Source organism: Cyanistes caeruleus, chromosome 15 (assembly GCF_971803275.1).
Source record: "Cyanistes caeruleus chromosome 15, bCyaCae1.hap1.1, whole genome shotgun sequence".
Taxonomy (NCBI): domain Eukaryota; kingdom Metazoa; phylum Chordata; class Aves; order Passeriformes; family Paridae; genus Cyanistes; species Cyanistes caeruleus.
In genome coordinates, this window is record NC_141715.1 from 7,052,119 (window position 1) to 7,074,782 (window position 22,664).

The 22,664-nt window shown below is 41.7% G+C and overlaps 1 protein-coding gene across 2 annotated transcripts; it reads right to left on the bottom strand.

Moving 5' to 3' along the window:
- Nucleotides 1-190: 190 nt before the first annotated feature.
- MAML1 (mastermind like transcriptional coactivator 1) lies at nt 191-22,536 on the bottom strand. Of its 2 annotated transcripts, none has more exons than XM_086852204.1 (5): nt 22,047-22,536; nt 12,067-13,464; nt 9,797-10,057; nt 6,751-6,865; nt 191-4,573 (listed from the first exon to the last, which is right to left on the bottom strand). In XM_086852204.1, exons 1-5 carry the CDS (start codon nt 22,413-22,415, stop codon nt 3,582-3,584), a joined length of 3,135 nt encoding a protein of 1,044 aa, XP_086708330.1. In that variant the 5' UTR covers nt 22,416-22,536; the 3' UTR covers nt 191-3,581. The 2 variants fall into 2 exon arrangements, with proteins under 2 accessions (XP_086708330.1, XP_023791742.2); XM_023935974.2 differs by having other exon boundaries at nt 12,067-13,467.
- Between the last annotated feature and the right edge of the window lie 128 nt (nt 22,537-22,664).

The following is a 22,664-nucleotide window of genomic DNA, read 5'->3' on the forward strand; positions in this document are numbered from 1 at the left end:
GTTCTGGCCTGTTTAAATAGACTTTCTGAAACCATAAGAATTGGTAAGACACAGCAGCAGAATTTGAGCCTTAGTAATAGGCCAAGCAAAAAATTGTGTGCTGGGATGAAGGGAAGGAACCATCTCACTAGGAATGACAACGCTGAACTCTGCTCAGCTCACGCAAATGTATAAAGTCACACCATGTATATTTAATACACTAGCAAAATATTTATTTTATAATGATAAAACAGAAGTGAAGGATTTCTTTTTGGTGTGCACCAGTAATTGTAGTAAAAGAATAAGGGGATTAATGGACTCTTTATACATTTCAATGACAAAAATTCATAAAGGTTAGCATCAAATTCAACTGTTCTCCATTTACAAGCATAAAACTTACCATAATACCCCCCCAAACACATATATAAAGAATTATAGTTTTAAAATCTATAAAAAGTAAAAAATATACAGTCAGAAGATCTAACTCTTATTCAATCTTTAATATAAAATTGTAAACATTTATTTACACAAAGGAAATGTGTATAACAAAATTTTGAGCACCCTTTTCAATTGGATCGTGGTTTTTGGAAGGCAGTGGATGTTGCACAGTGACACTCTCACCTTGCATGCCCAACCAAAACCGCAGTTTATAAATAAAGCCATGGGCGGCCGGCTGGGTTCAGTTCAGGGGAGATTGGTTTTATTGCTCTGAAGCTGCAGCAAATGGAAAGCCCGAGTGCAGACACAGCCAGTGACATGTTACAGGGCCCCAGGGCAGAGCCCAGCCCTGCCCATGTACCCATGTACATCAAAACCGTATTTTCATTTCCATTGAACTGTTCCACCCTTGTTCCAGTGGCCCCGTGTTCCCAACGCTCCGACTGCGTTCTGTGCACAGGGACCAAAGCCAGAGCAGGGGCTGTTGGGATCCTGTTCACACACAGACACCAGTGGGCTTTATAAGCCAATTTGTCTAGAATCACACTTAATTTTACTCCAACAGTACCATGAAAAGGCCCTGTCATCAAACCCAGATACCTTCCTGAACAAACCCTCTGGTCAAGCAGAGCAATATCCACCTTAGCTTCCAGAAACAGTGGAGGAAAGAGCACACCTGCGTTTTCCTGGACATTTTGCTGGATTGCCTTTTTGGTAGTAACAATGCAAACAGCAGATGTTCTTTTCCTCCAATTAAGAAATCACAACTGGATGGATTGTATTTTGACTTCTTCAGAACAAAGTCTGTGTGCAAAATCTACTGGAAAACAGAGCAGATTTCACCACAACCTAAACAGGGAGAAAGAAAAGCTGAATCCTACTACCCTGTTATTTCTGTCAAGTGTTTTTAAGGGGGAGAAAAAAAACAGTGACATGGAATGATGTCACTTGAAATTGAGGTCCCAAGCACCCCTGACAGGAAGGGAAGGCACACTGGTGCAAAGTTAACCCTTAAAATTAAAAAAAACAACAAACACTCCTTCCCCTGCCATTGCTAGTTTATATCTATACTCTTCTAATGACACTTACCTTGGACCAGTTTTTGGTTTAACTTAATAGTAAACCAAGCTCATTAGCTCTTTTCTTAGATTGCCAGTATGAGAAAAGCTAGCATCAGTTATTTGCATCTCAACTACTTATTCTAGAAAATATCAGAAGTGTCAACAACCAAAGTCACCAACACCTTCATCTTCCCATCCAAAGACAATCTTTACGTTATCTTTTCAAAAGCTCTATGAGGGATTAAGCCTGCCTCAGTGAAGTTTTATCCAATGTTCAAAGGTGGGACCCACTGATCAATGCACATCTTTCATCAACAGTTCAACATGATAAAACAGCAAATCTGATCAACAGAGCAGAATTCATCCACACTAGCTAAGTGTGCTGGATAAACCATGTTCCATGCATATTTGGAAAGGGTTAAAGTATTAGTGTTAAAAAAGCAGTTTTCAAAAGTGCAAATTGTCTCATAAAGGAGCTGCAGATACAGTAAAATATTTTCCTTCTTCAAAACCAATGATATCTTTCACTTCCCTTCACCCCCTCTGGAAAAAAACCCTCTCACAATTCTGCAATGCAGAAAACTCCTGGAGAAGCCAGTCTGTGTTGAAGGAAATTGCTTTTAAATCACAATGCTGGGTTTGGTTATAAAGTTTGGAGGAGTTTTCCAAGAAAGTGGATTTAGAAAGGGAAGAGGTATTTGTGCATTTAAAACAAAAGCTTTCAACTTTATTTTAATTTTAAAATAAATGTTAAGGCAAGGTGGTTTGTTGGTGGATAAGGGATTTTTTTTTTTTTTTTTTGGTAGAGTAAGGACTTTAGAACATTGACTGTTCCCATTGTGGTTTCTGTCCTTTCTGGGACCAACCCCAACATACGGATAAGAGGTCTCCTTGGGCTGAGCTGAAGAACAGCATCTGCTTCAAGGGATATTAAAAAAGTAAATCCACCAGTCTATAGAAAGATTATCGAACTTGTAAGCCAGTATTCAAAAAACAAAGCATTTAAGGGGGAGACTTCCACATTGGAGCAACCCTGATACAAGCATTCTTCCAGGCTGCCTGTGCTATTATTGCTAATAAGGACTTTCCACCTCCCAGCCAAATTCTTTTTTCCTCATTTTTATCCTGAAGTGACAAAGTCTTGTGCTCATCGCTAACTTCAGGGGGATGAACTGATCTCTAAGGTTAGTTTTACTTTTTACAACAAAGAAAACTAGATGAGCTGTCATGAAGCAAAGCCTTCATTTAAATACAACTACCTTTGGAAATAAGTTATGAAGAAACAGGTGCAAAGTAAATGGCTTTACAATTCATGTTAAACCTACTATAGTTTAAAAGTTCTCCCATAAGAAATTCCCCCTTTAAACACAGCAAGGTACAAGCCAAGAACTGTGCCTCTCTACAACAGAGTGCAAACTGCAGCTTAAAAGACTACAATCTATGAGGATGACTATCTAGACTAACTGGCCAGGTTTTAATACTTTCTCTCATCTATTACCAGCATCTAGAAATATTTACTGTGAAATATCACTTGCTTACTGAGAGTACAGGCACATGCTTCAGCAATGGGGAAAAAAAACAATTCCAAACATTTTGCAAGCATACTCAGGTGCATACAGCCTCTTCTCAAACAAAAATCAGAAGTTTGATGGACAGTACTATAACAGCATGTCAAGCTATGAACAAATAATTATTGCAAGTAATAGCTGCAGACTAAGCCCTAAACACAATTTGTGCAACTATTTGCATTCTTTCTGCACTATTTCTGTGGAATTTTTGTTTTGTTTTTAAATAATTAAAATATTTAGTCTTAGAACACTGCAAGTGAGATTTCTGGAAGGCTGGCTAGGACACAGTATTTTTTGACCTGTTCAAGTGTGTGACTCCTCAGAGACCGCAGACAAAGCGCACTCCTCCTGCAGACCTGCTTGGTGCGCTGTGACCACGTGTCAACACTCATTGAGAAGCAGCTCCAGTCTTTTTCCCAACCATTTACCTCTAATGCCTGCAAGTCTCCTCAATGCCACAGGTTTTTTGGTCCAAGAGTTGTTTATATCTCATGAAATAATTAAAAAAAGTAGAACCCCCACCCCCGGTCCCATTTTAATGAGTTCCTAACAACTCATCCAAATCGTTCATCCACTCCTCTGAAGTCCTGTTTTTCAGCAAAGAGTCTATCAGATCTGTGTCACCAGTTAAGTTCTGAAGTCCATTATTGCCTGACTGGCTGCTGTAGGCGAAAGGCAGCTCCTGACTGGTCGTCCTCACAGGGTACCCTTGGCTACAGTGCAGGCTTCCTCTGTTGGGAATTTGCTGATTTGGGTTCTGGTTGAAAGCATTCAGGTCTGGAACAGTCTGGTTCAAGCCAGGCAAGACTTGCTGTGAGGGTACCTGCTGCTGTGCGGGTGGGTTTGTCCGCGGCTGTGCTCCCAAAGAGGATGACAGCATCTGCCCAGAGACAGCAGCGTTCATCGAGGTCATGGGCCTGCTGGTGCTTAGGCTTACCTGAGGCATTCCCTGGGCAAACTGCTGGTTGGACATCTTTAGATGTGTTTGCTGCATGTGGAAAGAGGAGTTGGCAGTAAATGGTCCTAAGCCACTGTTTGCTTGTGTCTGGTTGTTAATATTAGGGATACCTTGGTGTTGCCAAGATGGATTTTGAGCCCCCATAGCAGCTGGTACTCTTGCCATCTGTGGTTTAGATAAGGTTGGATTCAGTGCACCTTTATTGTGCTGCTGAGAAATACTTGAGTTTGGTAGGGTGTTCTGCCCGTAGGCAGCAGGAACGGCGGCGCCCTGGCCCAAGCTGCCCTGTCTCTGCATCGGAGTCTGTCCATTGGCACTCGCAGTCGTGTGCTGGGGAACCATCTGGGTCATGCCAGGTGCCAGGTTGTACAGCCCCCCACGCTGCATGTTCTGCATGCTGGGGTACTGAGACACCCCCCGCTCCTGCTGGCTGGAGCCCGACTGCAGTGGAGCAACAGGAGCGTGCCCGGGTCCCATCTGAATCATGTTCTGGCTCTGAGCAAACATCCGGGGACTACCAGAGCTGGACTGTCCTAAATTACTGACCCCGGGCATGGCTGAAGATGACCCTGAAATACAAAGAAATATTTTGTACATTAAATACATCAAGTCAAACCTGAGCCAAGCCAGGCTTGTAGGCACAATAACCCAGAAGAGAGGTGCAGCTACAGTTGTATAAACTGACCTCTGCAAGTAACACACAGAGAGCAGCAGTTTTTAATTACAGACTATCAGCTGTTGCTCCAGTTAGCACCTCCACCTTGATCTCGAACACAGATGTGCCAATGTCCTAAAAAAATCTGAATACCACTTCTAAGAGTTCAGCATCATTAATTTTAAAAAAAATTATGACTTTAAAGGCAGGACTCTGCTATTTCTTTGTGAACAAAGGTAAACACATGTACTTTGAAGTGCATGCACAATTTACTAAGCCGTTAAAAAATCCCTCTTACTGCACACATACACACACTGTCAGTCATTCCAAAAACAAGACTGCATCTCTTATACAACTGTAGGGTTGCTAGCTCTGCATTTTCCCAATTCCACGAATATCTTCTATTTATCTAATATAGAAATATCTAATTCAGAAATTTTTGGTCAAGTATCTTTTGGACTCCCACAGTGAAGTATTCACTATGTTAATATGCAGTGCTGATAGCCAAGCAAAGTGATTTGGAAAAATGTATTCTCAGCAAACCAAATACAGTCCTTTGTTATTGCAAACTCTGAGTTTAAAATTTCTTCTTGCAGAAGAAACAGCCCCCCATTTGAAGCAAAAAAAGCAGAAAAGCCCTGCAAAGTGTAGTGCATGTAACACCCCCCCCCCACACACTCCTTACAGTCAACCAGGGGAAACCTACCTACACTAATAATTTATCTACTTTCAAAACCAAAAGTAAGCTGAAGAATTTTTTCATATCTGATGATACTGAGGAATACTGGCTCTCCATTATTACTAATATTGTATTTTAATAAAAAAGAATTTAAAAATACTAAATTCAAATAGAATTCAAATTATATGGAATTAATTATCAACAAAGTACATCATAAAAACATCAGTGTTGAGGGAATGGATGTGTGGGAGAAGAATCTTCCTGTGACAATATTTACAGTGAAGAGACAGCACACATATCAGGATTTAAGATGCAAAAAATAGTTACAATCATCATTACAAGGAAAAAACATTTTTAATAGTAATAAAATTACTATTAAAAAAATTATTGAAACCTACTCTATTCCTAACAGTTGTATGCCTATCTTTCTGTAGAAAAGTGGCAAGATAAAAATATTTCAGTGCAATATCTGAAGGATGCCACTGATCCCTGTGTTAGCACACAATCCTTTTATATTGGCATCGAGTTTTTTCAGTTAAGTAACAAAACCCAGGTGTAGCTGCACTTGACACTGCAACAGGCATGAACACTGTCAGGCTGAGGGTATTGCATTTCCATTTGCATCTTCTCCCTTCACTATTTATTTCTGCAGGAACATGGAGAGCAAGAAAACAAAACTAAGGGAAATTTTCTTGTACCCTATGTTTATGAAAGACAAGTGGATTCTTGATGCCCCATCAAGTAACAGCTTTTAAGGAAAAAGATGAGCTTTTATTGCTTCCTACTTCTTCTACATTTTTGAAGCTATTCCAGCTGAACAGTTATGTCACCTTTTAACAGAATTAATACACTACAGACATACTATGCTGCTTCTCATACAGAAAACCCCACACAGGACACTTAACATGTAATGAAGAGAATTCAAACTGCATTCCCTTTTAAAGGTAGCAGGGACAAAAATGTTAAGAGACTTTTAAACTCATCCTAGAGATGAGAGAAATAATACACCACTTATGTTTCTTTAATGAGGGCCTGTGATAGATACAGGCAGTAGTGATGTCAAACTTCAGAAAAAAACCCTCTTAATCTTATTACATCAAAGATAGAGAGAATTTCCAACCTGCACAATGAAACAGAAGTATTAGAAAGGCCTGCAGAACAATGAAATACTTGATAATTTTACTCATTTCCCAAACAACATTAAGTGTCAGAAGATTAAGTTGTCCCAGATACCTGCAACCAGGGAAGCTGTTAATTTGCACCTGAATCAGAGCATAGGTCAAGAGCTTTTAACGCAGAGTGATGTGTAATAAATTAATTAAAAGCTATCCAATTCAGGAAATTTGAAGACACCTTGTTTTTCACTCCTTGGTATTTTCTCTGCTATTATTTCAATTGCCATGTTTACTGACCTGTGAACTGTCCAACCTGTTGCTGGTATGGATTCTGTGGTTGATCCTGGTACTGAGGAGGAGGCCGTGTCAGATGCCGCTGCAGCTGCTGCTCCTGCTGCTGCCGCTGTTTCTCCTAAGAAAGGTGCAATGCAAGATAATTTGAAAACAGATCAAGCTTTTTCCAAGGGCTATCTTGGATAAAAACAAGCTGTCTGCATACTTCTATGCACACTTCTCCTGGTAATCAAAGGGGCTTCTGCAGCCCTACAAGTCACTTCAGACTTTGTTCTCAAGGCTCAAACACAGTCAGTTTAATTTGATGAGTGACAAGACCAGGATCTCAGAGACAACAGCATGCACTGTAAGAGCTACTGCTGTGCATGTTTGAAGCCTTTCAAAGGTTGAAAATCTGAGATGTTAGTCTCCTAATCAGTAACATAATCAACAGGCATTTTTAGCAACACTCTAAAAAGATGTACAGGTACAAAAAGAGCAAAAGTGAGTGTATTACAAAAGAAAAAATAAAAAAAAAGTCACATTTACTTCTTTGGTCTTTATTTCCAAATCAATGTATTTTTAGACCCTTCTTTAGAAAGCAATAAAAGTGCAAGTCAGAAATATCAAAAATTGAACATGTAAATATTTTCTAGTCCTTGTCTGCAAACATGAAAAGATACGTACAAATCCATATTCTCATGTATCACTGCTTTTCCTGGAAGATTGTGGAAAATTGCAGAACTAAGTCCATAACAGAAGTCATACAAGTTCTGCAACCACTGTTTCAAATCCTTTTCTTAGCAAATCTTAGCACACTGATCAACTGAAACAAACCCTACTCATGACACAAAATAATTGTGCCTCTTTAAAATAAAAGCAGATTCAGCCCTTACCCATTTTATGATCAAACCATTTGAAAAAATAAACCAAACAAATTTTCTATTAGGAAACTTTGGAGGAAAATTAAATTTAAAGTCTTGAGGGGAATGTAGATGTAGACAGTAGACTCAGATTTTGACAGTGTTAACAGCCAACTGGCTGCTTTTAAGGTATGAAATGTATCAGGCACAGCATTTCAGTCTCTTCTTCCTCAGATACCTTCAGTCAGACTGAAACTCTGACATAACCCAGAAGTGATACAATGCACAACTACCTACTTATCCATAAAGTTACACAGAGCATAGCAGGGGACAGAAATTCCCTTCCAAGAGTATTGGGGTAAAGACACAAGCCAGAAGCCTTTACAGAAGCAACCAGTGCAATGTAACAAACAGCAGATACACATTGCTACCACCCTTCCCAAATGTCTCCAGCTGCGAAGCTGTTGGGACATGCACAGGAATGAAGAGGGCAGGCTGCTTGACAAGAGGACCTGCTGCTTGCAGGACCAGTCAGACCTGAAAGAGGCTGACCACGGAAGCCAACAGGAGATGCCACAGCTCTGAGAGAAACCAAAAACTGCAGAACCTGGCTTGGGAAAAAAAAATAAAAAATATGCAGAATGCCAAGTGAAAAGACGAATTTATAGCGGCAGGGAATGGCACTGGAGCTACCTGAAACTGCAAGTCTCCTGCAAAGTAGACATCAGCAGATTCAGAAATCTTCTTGTAAAACTGCATCCAGTATCATGAGTATCCAAAGAAATAAATACCAAATTGGAATGCTAACAAGACCTAGCTTGACTAGGCAGCACAAGGCAAATAAATGTGGCAAATGCAGTATCTCTAAAGCTGTTCAGCTCCAAGGCAAAGCCACTCATTATTTGGGTCCAGAGTCCCAGTAACACTATAGAAAAATGGAAATTACTGAAGTTAGTTGTAGTTACCATAACTAGGACATGAATGAAGTATACTCATGATACTGGTATTTACTGCAGCAACGTGTGCTGGCAAAGCACAAGCAAATAGATAGGAAAAAAATATTTCAGTGCTGTGTTTGTGATATGCTACTTATCACCTCCCCACTGTTCAGAGAGATCTGATACCTGTTAGGCCCATTGTTGTCCTAAGGAAACCTACTGGGCCACAGCTCTAAGAGCTCTAACAAAGCTCTAACAATCACCATCCACCAGACATGCAAAAGACCAAGCAGATCACACCCCGTATTTCCTTTCTCCCCACCTGCTCTCAAAGAATACCTGTTTTGTTAACACTTTGGAGAGTAATGATTACTCATCTTTGACATTTGATATTAATATACAAGCCACCAAAGACTGATTGATTTACTAAAAAGTATTCTAAGCTTACAAATCACATAACTCATAGAGAAGATGCGATTTTACTGATGATTTGAGCATTTTCTTTCAGTCTTTAATAATGTAATTCCCCCACAGTATTCCCTTAGTCCAAATTGTTTTAACCCAAATATCAAAAACATATCTTTACCAACACTCATACACTGCCAACCACATTACTATGTTTTGTCTACTCTGGCTCCAAAACTGAGGGTGTTTTTCTGTCACCTCTATTGAGATATGAATTTTATTAGAATGTCTCTACGTGATATAAGAGCCATTGGCTAGGACTTGGCACAACCATAGCTCCACAATCCTGCATATTCTACTACAACCTTCCCCACAAAATGGGCTTTCATACATTTTCAGTTCAGAGGAGACTGTATCATTTCATCCTTTCTTAAAGCAGCTGATTCAGGGAGACCTTAGAGCACTTTTCAGAACCTAAAGGGGGCTTCCAAAAAGGCTGGAGGGGGAAGGTGTCTCAACAGGGTATGAAGTGACAGAGCAAGGGGGAATCCAAGATCTCCATCTGGAGGAGGTTAGGTTCAGATTTGATATTAGGAAGAAAGCATTTACTGTGAGTGTGGTGAGGCATTGGAACAGATTGCCCAGAGAAGCTGTGGCTGCCCCATCCCTGGAAATGGTTGGATGGAGCTTGGAGCAGCCTGGTCTAGTGGAAGGTGTCCCTGCCCAAGGGAGAGGAGTTGAAACTGAGATGATTTTGAACATCCTTCCCAATCAAACTATTCTCTGATTCTAAAACATCAAATGCTAGTTCATGCACCAAAGCAAAGACGCACAAATAAAATAAAAAAAGCTGGCCCCTCTCACCTGCTCTGCCAGCAAATGCTGCTGCCTCTGCTCCAATAGGAATTGCTGCTTCTGTTGCTCCATGAGTAAGTGCTTTTGCTGCTGCTCTCTCTGCTTCTGCTGGTCCATCAGCATTTGGTGCTGCTTCATCACTGCTGCTTGCTGCTGATAAGCTGAGTTGTTGTGGTTACCTGCCATGGAGACATTTGAAGCCTGGGCACCCACCCCAGGGCCCGGGACAGAAACAGGAACGCGAGCAACAGTAGGAGCAGGGCTCTGATCCTGCAGAACATAAGAAAAATGAAAAAAGTTACAGAAATGCAGTAACTTCTTCACCTGTGAAGCTTCTTATAGAAGTTCAGCTAACTAAAGACAGCCAAACACCCATCTATACAGTGCCGGACACAGAACTGCTTGTTTGGAGTCAGGGTCAGAAGCTCCACAACGTTTAGGAATACAGGGTTTAACTTCAGTCTCAAAGTACTTCCCAATTGTCAGCTCAAACAGGTGAGCATAGCTCTTGTGCTTTTTTCAGGCAGCTACAAACTGTACTTCAAATACCCCAGATTCAGTATACTTTGGTAGCAGTTTTTCAAACACTACATGTTTTATTTTCATTATTCAAAGCATTTATTTAAATCCTGCCTGTTCTGTCAACATTTAATTCTGCAGGTGTTTATGTCTCCCATCCTAAAGTTGCTTTTTTTTAATATCAGAGAGTTTACTATTTACAGGTGAAGAGGAGAAGGCTTCCACTGGTCAAAATGGGTCTTAAGGTATTTTTCCAGCAATCCAACCATCACCATACACCACAGACAAGAACACTACTAGAGATAAATCTGATGTTATTAGTTTTTCTTGAATCTGCAATTTTTGGCATTTTTATGAGACTGGAACTTGGGATAAGCGAACATAACATGGAACAATTATCATTCAAGATCTGATACTGCCCTCTTAGTACCAGCAAATGCCTTTGAAATTTGACGGTTTTCATAATTTTAAAGCACAGTTCAGCCTCATCTCTAATTAAACAAACAAATGTTATATTCAAGTTAAACATTCAGCTAATGGGTTCGGCTGTTGGTTCTCACTTTGCAGTTTCATAAGGAATCATGAGCCAAATACAAGGAATGCTGTGCAAAGTTGTTCTGTGTGCAAGCTTTTGAGAAATTCTCCCAAAGCTTTCATCAGTATTTCTGTTAGTTCAGTGTAAGTGTGGCAGTGTAGATGTGGTCACCCTCATGTTTTTCAGTGGGAGAGATGCAACACACAATCGTTTCTACCCTTCTTCTTCCATCAAAATGCTGTTAGACTGTTATTTCTACCAGCTTTCAAAGACTTTCATTTTTTTATGAAGCACACATTGATCTCATATTTCTATTTATACACCGGTGTGGTCTTTACCACAGACTAATCAGAGCTTTTTCACAGGTTTTCTGTTTTGTTGAGGGAACATGACTAGAGTTGGATCTCGAACAGCTTTTGGTGGAGGAACTTTAATCTTTGTAACAAATACCTTTTTTTTCAACAAGCCCTCTTATACATACATTGCAGGTACATGTTACAGAATCCCAATGAGTCTACAGTTCCACCCACTACAGAAATTTTCACCTGCAGCATACCTGTACGTAACAGTTCTATACAAGGCAAAGGAACAGCATCTGGAATTTTCTGCTACAGGAAAACCTGAAGCATATGCTTCAAGCAAACAAACGTTACCATTATTCATTCTTAATGATATATTTCTCTCCTAAGCCATGCTTCCCCAATGCCCAGAGACTTAACCAATAAAAATCCATAGAACTGAAAGGCTCCATGGAACACCCAAGAAATCAGGAATGCAGCCCCCACTTCCACCTCTCTGCAAAAGTAGGTCTTTTAATAGTAAGCCAACTCTGACACAAGTTGGGACTAAAAACAAGGTAAAGAAATCAAAGCTTCTTTGAGAACACTGTGTAACACTACAGTTTTATACGAGTTATTTTAGTCAAAAGTTTACAAAGCATCTATTTATCTGTGTAAGTAGAAGCTTCTGTGAAGCACGACATAATTTGTTGCCCACAAAGTATATTAAGCTGGAAATCACATGTTACATGACCTAGAACCCTGTATTAAAAACTGTCCCCAGTGGAAAAAACCTCATGATTATTGTTTAAGATTCTTGTATGTAAGATTTTTCCCTTTAAAATCAATGAAAACATTTGAAACTATACCAAGGAATCTGCACTCCAGCCTTACCTACCCAACAACCTTAAATCTGCTACTGAGCAAAGGTAATTCAGGACATTCACCTGACCATGTGGCAGCCGGTAGGCAATGTTTCCAGACTTGGGTTTCAGCAGGATCATCCCATTTTGGTCATCACCTACATGGGACAGTGGTGGCTGCTGGCGCTGCTGGATGTATGCCAGCATGGGTGTCTTGTTCTGCCCAGGCACTGCCACCCCCTGCTCACACTCTGCTTTGTAATGGGAAAGAGGTTTGGTGTTCCCATAGTCTAGTATAGAGCCTTGACTATTCACAGGGTTCTGGTTCAAGCTGTTTTGCTGATGACCCAAAATGTTCACGTGATAATTGCCTCCAGCTCTCGGTGAGCTTTTATTTCCCAAATTAGGCATCATGAGTTTCTGACTGTTGAAGTCTGGCTGATAAACCGATGGGCTAGTAGGATTTTCCATGGTATATGGGACAGCCAGTGGACTATGGGAAGACCCAGACTGTTGCCACGTCGACATCTGATTTGTTTGGTGGACCTGAGAAGCTTGTTGCTGGGTCTGCAGCATCTGATCTCTCTTCTGCTTGGCAGCAATCTGCTGAAGTTGATGAGCAGAAGACATTTCTTTGGCACTTCCTGCACACTTCCCAGGTAACAACACAGGCCTCTGGACGTTCTGAGAGTGGTTTGATGCCTGCATCATGGGCTGATTAGGATTTTCAGTCATTGACTGACTGGAAGACTGGAACATAGCCTGAGAACTACCAACCGTTGTAGAAGCGGCACTTACAGGTACAGAAGCAGCGCCAATAAATGCTGAACCTGAAGAAGTGGATCTAACCTGGGTAGATCCCAGCTGTTCTTGTTCAAAGGGTGCTGGGGAAAACTCAGTCTTTATGTTAATATCTTGTGGCAATGGAGTCTGTGCAGCTGAATTAGAAGAATCTGCATCTTTTTTGTCTTCAAAGTCGTCATTAAAGAGATCCTTCATATCTTCATCGGGCACTGATCTATTGAGCTCCTCAATAAGTTCCTTCCATTCTTGCTCATTTAGATTAAGATCAGGCATCAGGTTATTCTGAGATATAGAACCCCCTGCTACAGGATTCATACAGGGAAGCTCATCTACAGGCTCCTGCTTCAGCTCTTTGTTCAAACTCAAAGGAAATGAATCATCAGCATCACCACCTCCATTCAACTGCAGGCTGGAATCTGGAAGACACTTCTTGCTGATGCCATCAAGCCCCATTGGATGCTTCCCATTAAGTTGTAAGGTATCACCAGTAGCAGATTTCTTGTCAAGATGATGGAGTGGAGACACAGGGGGCATTCCATTGGAAGAACCACTCACTCCCAAACCATCCTCACGACGCAGTTTCTTGGACACAGAAAACACATCACCATAGCCATTCTGCTGGTCTCCATTCTGAGGGGAAGCAGCACTATCAAGCTTTCTTTTCACAGTCTCATGGAGCTGCTGAAAAAGAAAATGAATATTTTAGTTGTGTAGTACCATGCTACACAGATCTGGACTTTTCATTTCTTACCAGAACATTGTCTTGCTCTGAATAAAACATTTCAGAAAAAAAATCAAAGACTGCACCTTTGTTTTGGTAACATTTTGTCTTACAAGTCAGCACATGAGATTACTTCCTCACTACAGTCTCTTAGGGAAATTTTTCAAAAAACATGTACTACTTCAAACAGAGACCCCCTCCTTCACATGAAGCTAAAAGCTGCCATACACTCTGACAACAACAAAAAGTTGAAAAATGGCTGTGAACTGGAATATGTTGTGATTTTTCCTATTAAAAATGAGAAAAATTTTAAAGAATGTTAAGAATCAAATTTTACATGAGAATAAAAACCTGTATTTATCTATGTACACACACAGTATAATTGTTCCATGAAGTTGTTTGATAAAATTCTCATTTTTAAATATTTATAAAGCAGTCTCACATTTAAATATTTAGAAAAAACAAGTAATTCTCTTGTGATAATAACTTTTAGAGAAAAACTATGTATATAAATTTTGTATACAATCACACTTTTGGCACTGAAGCAAAACCAATTTGTCACTTAGCGACCACAGCTTCACACTTGTAGAAAATGCAATTCAGAGTTCAGCCAGTTCTATCACAGCAGAGCAAGCTCATTCCTTTTCTCCTTTCTCCTGAAGTATTTGCAGCTGCTCTGACCAGCAGAGCCCCAAGCAGCTCCCCAGTTGGCTTCTCACAGATGGCAAAGGCACAGATTCTCTTTCTCGTGGTGCCACCTAGAAGCGACCAGCAGCTACAGCAGCAGCCTCACAGCCAGAGAGCCTTTGTTCAACTTCTTCTTCCTGCCAGCATTCTTGCAAATATAAAGTTCTTTCTATTGACCTCAAAAGCATTTGAAAACAGAATTTTTGCACACATCAAAGGTGACTATAAACTTTTCCTTCCCTCAGGTGCATTCTGTAAAAATTCTGAGCTTTGTTGGTGCTGGAACGCTCCACCAACGCAGACAAACCTGCGGGGCAGAGACACTGCTCCAACAGCATAAGGAGCTTGAAGAGGGAACTGCCATCAGCTCCTGACCTCGGTGAGACACCCTGGTACATCTCAGCAGGACACCCGACAGGAATCCCCACCAAGAGCCACCCATCTGAGGTGTGGGGTCACTGAACAACAGCCCTCTCAGATGGCAGGAAGCAGCTCATTAAACAAACCTCAAGACAAGTATGGTTCTTTTCATATTACCTGCAGTCTTCACAAGGCAGTCCACTAACCTCTGGGGAAAACTCTCATCCAAGGAAAAACAGGAAACCTCAAGATATCATCATTCAAGCAAGAGGCTGTATGTAGGGCCAGCATAAATTATCAGAAGAATTTTACACACTTGCCTGAGCAACAGCATTCTTTGATTTACAGACAGAAGGACTGGTTCACAGTTAATTGTTTCTATTTCTTTTTTTTTGAACTGTCTACAGTGAGCTGATCTCTGGGGGGAATGAAACTCCAGACCACCATCTGTTTAATTCCTGCAGAGGTAATAGCTAAAAAAAAACCCACTATTTTTTTAATGCTTGCATAGGTAACAGCAAAACCTTATTTTTATCTGAGAGACAGACACCAGCTTCCCTGGAGACTGTGCTCTTCTAGATAGCTCATGGAAATAGTAGCAGAGTAGCAAGATCAGCAGAAGACTGAATAGGGTGAGGTGAGGTGTACATTTGGAGAGGAGGCTGGAACTTGAAATCTCTTAATCTGAACATCAGGTCTTCAGCTTGGAGTAGCAGGTCTCTAGTGAATTTTTCAAATACCAACTTGAAAGAATAACAGAAATTTACTTTTTTGTAAAAAGGTAAAACATCAGAAAGCAGAAAAGCTCAACCCCATCACAACATTTGGCTTTCAGCATTTCCCATTGTTTACTTCATACTCCCACTGGGAAAACCGAAGCTCAAGGTGGATGAGTAACTTGCCCAAGGTTATATGATGAGTCAAATTACTCAAAGTTTGGGAATGGATCCTCCTTAATTCCAAAGTTAGGGAAAAAACCCACTCCCTGAAACTTATATCAAAATAAGAACTTTTTTTTTTTGTGAGCTACACTCACTGCAGTCTAGAAAAAGATATAGACCCCTAATATGCAGCACAGGAACTCTCATATCTCTATGGGTTTTAACAGTCATAACACTCAGATATCTGATCCTTGGAGACATTTTGACTGTAAGTTGCTCGAGACAAAATCCTCCTTTCACCTAAAACTGTATTCCTTTGGCAAAAAAGGGGATTAAGTTCCTCCACAGTTTGTCTGTGTCTCTCCAAATAATCTGGTCTGAGGGGGAAAATAACAAGCTGCATGTGAGATACAAGTCAGACTGCAAGCTATCTACATATCAAGCTTCTCCAAGAGAGTTCTCAAGGCAAGAAAAACCTGTTCTCTTCTGCCAAAACTCAGGGAAAAAACCAACCAAGACAAGGATGAAGTAAAGCATAGCTTGCTACTCACTAAGACAACCCCTTCAGCTTTAATTTTCTTGCATTACTATCCTGTAAGGCACAGAGTTCCTCCAGTACGCTGTCCATGGTCTCCTTAGCAGAATCAATCAACTTTATTTGTAACACCGAGCCAATCATTTCCACTGTAACAAGATCAGATACAGAAGTGTCTTCTCATTTTCTCAGCCTATTCAATTTTTCAACAAAAGATGAACTTCTGAGATCACTGCTATCTAGCTATGCCTAAAAATATCATCCCAAAACCATTTATCTGAAGTATTTATACCAATATAGGAACAAGTGCAAGGCAGAGGATGTGAGCTGGCTTCAGTCCTTTGGCCCAGGACACAACAGAGAATTTGTCAAAGAGCCACTGAAGGGGCCACAGGCTGTACCTCCTCCACATCACATCACCTGAGCCGCATTTTATTCACGTGAGCAGAACACACAGTCCTCAATGTGGTCATAAACACTTCCTTGGCAGGAGCACACATGCCCAACTGTGCATTCCTCATGCACAGAACACAAGCTGACAAAACCCAGGTGCCATCCATGACAACAAAAGGTGTCCAGCACAGCAGCCTCTGGCCCTGTAACTCACGCTGACAAGGACTCAGGCTGCAATGCCAGAGATGGATGCATGCCCAGGCAAATGACAAAGCTTCCAGCAGAAAATGGAGAGCACACAAAGCATTTTGAGATATTCAATCTCTGTCTTAAACCCACCAGTTTTACCACAATGATGCTCAGCCCTACTGTGGTCTCACTGCAAGGGCAAATTGACTGACTTCATAAAAGCTGTCCAAAAACTACTACAGAAGCCAAACAAGAAGCCAGAAAAGCTTGAAAACAATCTATTGCTTGTCTGTTAGCACTGGCAGAGTTCAAAACTTCAGAGGCCAGTGCTCGCTTACTGCTTTGGTGGGAAGGAGCATGAATCACTGATCAAAACAGTGGTACAAAGTTGTTCTTATTAGTTTAATTGGGTTTTTTGTTCGGATTTGTTTGTTTGGTGTTGGCTATTTTGGTGTGGACTTAATACCTGAAACTAGATTTAGATAATCATCTGAAACCAATGACATTTTAATGTGTTAGAACTTAACAGGCATGAAAATTAGCTCACACTGTTTGCCTGAAAGCAAGAAACCTTTTACCATGAAGAACAGCTAAACTGAGGACAGTCAGCTAAAGTCCTTTTGCAAAAATCCAGTACTCTGCTATATTTTGAGTCCTGAGAAGATGGTAAATACATACATATGTATAAAAACACAAACTGTATGCAGGTTTCATTAAAAAAAACCCAACAAACCACCTTGTGAGCATGGCAGAAAATTCTCAAAAACCCAGTACTCATACTGTGCCTTTAAGGCTCTGTATAATGTTCTTATTTAGCTTTTTAAAGCATCTATAATAGAGATTTAAATATTCTTACAGGATTCAATAGAGCTTTATTTTTTTGTATTTTATTTCAAATTAGTTTACCATTTCAATGTCTGAATTAAGTCTACAAGCATTTGCCCTGATATACCAGCAAGAGAAACATAATGCTGGATATTTTAAAAGAAGAAATGCTATATTAGACTATAAGCATAATAAAAGCCTAGCTCCAATATGGCTCCTAGCATTCTCACCCAGAAGGGGAAGCCAAATCAGAAAACATCCATTTTTCTGCCATAGAAGTGGCGGTATTGCAGCACAGATAAAGCTCCAATGTACCAGAGTTCACAGGAGGTGCTCTACAGACATTGATTCTCCTCTCCTGTCTCGCCAAGAACAGCAGCAACAAAGATGACAACTCCTTAAGCTGGAATAACAGTGCAAATACCAGACATTGTAGTGTATGAATTTTGGATAGAAAACACAACATTTTGACTACACACCATAGTAAGATCTTCCCCTTTACTGTGCATCTACCCTCACCTTCCAAAGTTGCAATCCCCCTGCAAGGAAAGCATTTTATTACCCAACATGCTCCTGCATTCCACCGTGCTGTCAGAACTAAACTGCTGGACTCATTTTAATTTTTACTTTAATTCCAGCAGACTTTTGTATTTGGGTGACTGCCTGCTGGAGTGAAGAAGGGCTGTGGATAGGCATGTCTATAAATATCCCAAGCCTGCATTAGTCACAAGGGGCAGCTTCTGCTACAGGAATTGTTCTGCTGAATCAAAAAAACTCCTGTGCCTTCAGCTGCAGTGCTGGATCCTCCACCTCACTTGAACTTAAACAGCAGCAGCAGCTCTGTCACTCCCAGATCCTTACAACTTAGGAAGCATCACTGCATATCTAACTAATCTAGTAAGGGAAATGTTTCAAACATAAAACAATACCTCACAGAGAATTAAAAGGAGACAAAGAAAAACCTGTCTGAGTTGTTGGGCAACAAACTATCAGACTTGTCAGCGAAAACAAACAATGGTGGCAAGACTACACTTTGCCATAGCTATATATAAATAACATGTAAATAATTTGCTATTTTTGTGGTAAAACATAATTTCACAATTTAACACACTCATACCACAGCTTACAGAAAAATGAGATCTTCTGAACTGCTAGAGTACCAGCCTGAGCTTTGTTAGAGGAACATCATTAACACTTGTCAGTACACTATGGACAGTCTACTCCTTTTAATTTATTACTTTAAGTGTTTCAGTGAAGAAACACTGCATTGCTGTCCTTGGACTTAAATTTAGTTTAAAACCCTCTACTTGGTGCCTTTGCTTAATTTAGTATTTAACTAATATTAATGTAAAACATCTATCACTCCCAAATAAATGCTGCTCTTCAGCTTTAACACAAACCATTCTCAAGACGGGCCACTGACTAGACCTTCTGTGCTCATTCCAGAAATACTGTTTGTGGTTTTGTGGCAGTCCTAGACAAAGCAAGCTCTCTGCACAACAACTGCTCTCAGGTGGGGGAAAAAACCCAGCAAGAAACAGGGAGCAGCTCTCCTTCCAAGACACCACATCATAAAACAAGGAGTGGAGGTGAAAATCCAGATCTTGCCATTCTCCTCATTCACATGTCAATGAAACACCTTCTGCTCAGCTCAGCCATACACTGCCTCATAGTCTATCACAGAAATGTAAGGAAGCCAACCTTTCTCTTGCAGAGAATTTAAACAGCATTATTGGATGAACTTTCATGTATCAGAACCTGGCAGAGAAAAAAATCTTCTAGGAGATAAGCCCCATATCTTCCCAACTTCCTCATTTCTCAAAAAGGTAAGATTAACACAGCAAATGTATTATCCAAACATCAAGCATCTTCTACTTTGAACACAGCCTTAATAATGTCATGTTAAACAACAGAAGTGGGAAGCAGACATCAACATTTGGATTTCCCATTAAACAGTGATCTGGAAGTTTTTTAGAAATAGGAAGCTAGAAGGTTTTTCAACATTTTCTTCAAATGAAGGACAGGTCTACATGATGCACAAATAATACAAGGTATTTCTATATCAATACTGTATTCTCAGTTTCTGTAAGCAAGATCCATCCAACTTCAGGATGAAAAGACTAATGGAAGAGAAAATATCTGATTTTGTCCACATAACAAATTATAGGAGACACAAGGAGGAAGTGGTGGTGCCAACCCTGTTCCCTGTGACCAGTGTGGATTTACAGAAGGTGTTCTGCAGCACAGCACCTGACAGTGCCCACACTGTCAAGACTTGGGGCAAGGCAGCTTCACGTCCTACTACTACAAGACCTCAGAAAAGCCTTCACCATTACATGAACTGCTCTCTCCTTCAGGGACCAAAATAAATGCTTCATTAATGGTCAACATAGAGTACTGATTTCCAAGAGCAGATTCATAGGCAGCTTCACAGAAAAATCTGGACTGTTACAGCAGCAACTGCTGATATAATGCATGCTGCACTGAGCTAGCAGCATTCTTTGGAAAGGAATGTGTCCAGGATGTTTTAAAAGATAATTCTGGTGTTCATCCAAACTTTACTGAACACTGGAAATCAAGCCCACGTCTTCCCCAGTCAAAGTACATGCTTGGTCTTTACAATGGCCAACATGACGGGCAGAGGTAAAGTACCAACCTAGAGAGGGACCTTCTGGGCCAGAGGAATTAAATTAGCAGCAGAGGTGTTGTTGTTGTTGTGTTTTTTTCCAAGACTTGAATTACTAAGCAAACCAATTCTATACCCCAGTAACGAGGTGATGAATCAGCAGCTGCAATTAAGCTCACAGTCATGGATCCCAGGAAAGAAACAGCAGGCCAGCAGAGGAAGAGTCATTCATACACTAAAGCCCTCTTCTGTTGTGTAAATTGGCCACTGGCAGCAGCTTCCTGTACAAGGGCTTCCCCAGATGTGCAGTGCACTTCAGAACCTGCTGCTGTTGAGAGCTCTCATTATAATGGATGCTAATTAGATCAAATCCACATCCAAAGTGATTTAAGAGAAACAACACCAATGAATTAGACATCTTTCTTTTAGAAGATCAATATGAAGTCGTGTGGTGGCAGTTTAAACAACAGGATTTGACATGCTAAAAAGCCCTGAGTGTAATTAAAATGCACATTATTATGGGGTAGAACTCCATATGCAAAAAGCCCAAGAACCCAGCAGGAAATAAACAGAACCCCCACCAAGATTTTAGATAATAAAAAAACAAGTTTGAGCAATTTTTGTTTTTACACAAGTTTACGTTCAAGATCAGTCTGCTAAACAACAGCTAACTGTAAAATTCTGTAGAATCAGTTTCAGGAATGCACAAGGTTTCCTCTCTTCCTCAAGTACCCTTCTGTAGCAGTCCTCTGAAGTGCTCTAATTGTATCACAAGGACCTCAGTCTTCTTAAGAGTCAGCAAGTCCTCGAGTCTCATAGGTGTATTAACAAAAACAGAAACAATTCAAGTAAGTAACACTTTCAGTTCATCTTGTAAATACTACAGACTGCACCCAGGCTGCCTAGTGCTGGTCACAGTAAAGATGACATTGATAAACCCTGTGTTTCAATATTTCACATTATGTCCTGGACACTCAAGTATACAATAAGCTCTATCAAGATTCTATTTTAAAAATAGGTCCAAGACAGAGAGAAGTATATCCTGCTTCCTTTCTAATCCAATCAAATATACAGAGCACCCTAAAAATATTATTTATTCTATATATTAATCTGGAAATATCTCAGTTTAATCCAGTGTTCCCTTTTAAAGGCACTCAGAGTAGTACTGAATCATTTTCATGCAGGCCACCATTTAAAAATACCTGGTTTTAAGGCAGACAGGTATTAGGATAGGCAGCCTTTAAGAGGTTATCCTACTAACCTACATTACTGACACATTAGCACATGGCAGTATATTTAAAGGGCCCAGAATAAGTTAAGCAATAGCTATCTTGATATACAAACAGGGCCATGTGAATATGTCCCGACAACCAGAAATGCTAGAGAAGCCAGAGAAACATTAAGATTTTGAGCTAAGCCAGTTTTTAATGGGTGGAGTGGGATTCTCATAGTGTTCACACCCACTAGAGTGAGTGGCAAACAAGCAGCTGCCTTTCCACTGAAATTCTTTCCAATATGTACCAGAACTAACAGACTCATTGTCTTAAAACTCCCCCCCAGTAATAAGCATATTCTTATCAAATAACTCCACAAAACCCTAACACCCCAAATTAAAGACTTAGCCAAACAAATAAAAATCTAAAGGCATGGCAGTATTAATGTCCTTCTGACAGTTTCTGCAGGGGTATTTTAGGTGAATTAGCCAGAAATATGATTCACAAAATACTCTGAATGATTTAAGCATCACAGAAATCCTGCCACTATCCCTACCCCACCATGCCGCAGTTTTTATGTACTCTTCCAGCGTGCAGAGGTGACGAGCGAAAACAAAACAGCCCATATCGCCTGCGAAGCTGTAACTCAGCAGACAGGGTACTCTGCAAAGCAGCCCCAAGCCCAGCCCTCGCACCGCAGGCCCCCACACCAGCCGCGACAGCCTGTTTTCCTTCCCCCGTCCAGCTCCAGACGAGAGGTGCCGGTGCCAGCCGGGCACGACCGCCGCTCCCTCCCCGGCCCCAGCACCCGGCCCCGGGCGGCGCTTACCGCGATCAGGGCGCTGCTGCGGCCGTGCTGCTGCTCTCCGCTCGCCGCCTCGCCGTCCAGCCCGTTGGCTCCGCTCCTCTCGGCGCTCCCCGCGGCGGCGACGGGCGGAGGGGGCGCGGGCGGCGGCGGCGCCGGGGGCGGCTGCCGGTGTTTGCCGGCCCGCTTGGCCTTGGCCTGCAGGCAGCGCTGGTGTAGGGCGAAGGTTTGCTGGCGCTCTAGCTCCAGCCGCTCCGGAGACACGGCCTGGTAGCGGGATTCGCAGGCGCTGTGGTGCCGCCGGCAGAGCTCGATGCGCCGGCGGAGCCGCTCCATCACCGCGCTGTGCCGCGGCACCACGAACTCCGCCATGGGGCAGGGGGGCAGCACCATGGGCCGGACGGCGAAGGGGCGGCCGCCGCCGCTCTACCGGCTGCTCGCTCCGGCGCCCGCCATGGCGGGGCCTCCGCCGCCCCTCCCGCCGGCCTTACCTGCGCTCCCCGCCGGGATCGCCCCGGGTCTTTCCACCACCCGGCCCGGCGCCCGCTCCTCTCCCCCCCGCCCCACTTCCTCCTTCTGCCCCGAGCCCGGCGCCGCTCCGCTGCCCTGCTCTCCCTCAGCCCTGCCCGCCCCGAGAGGCCC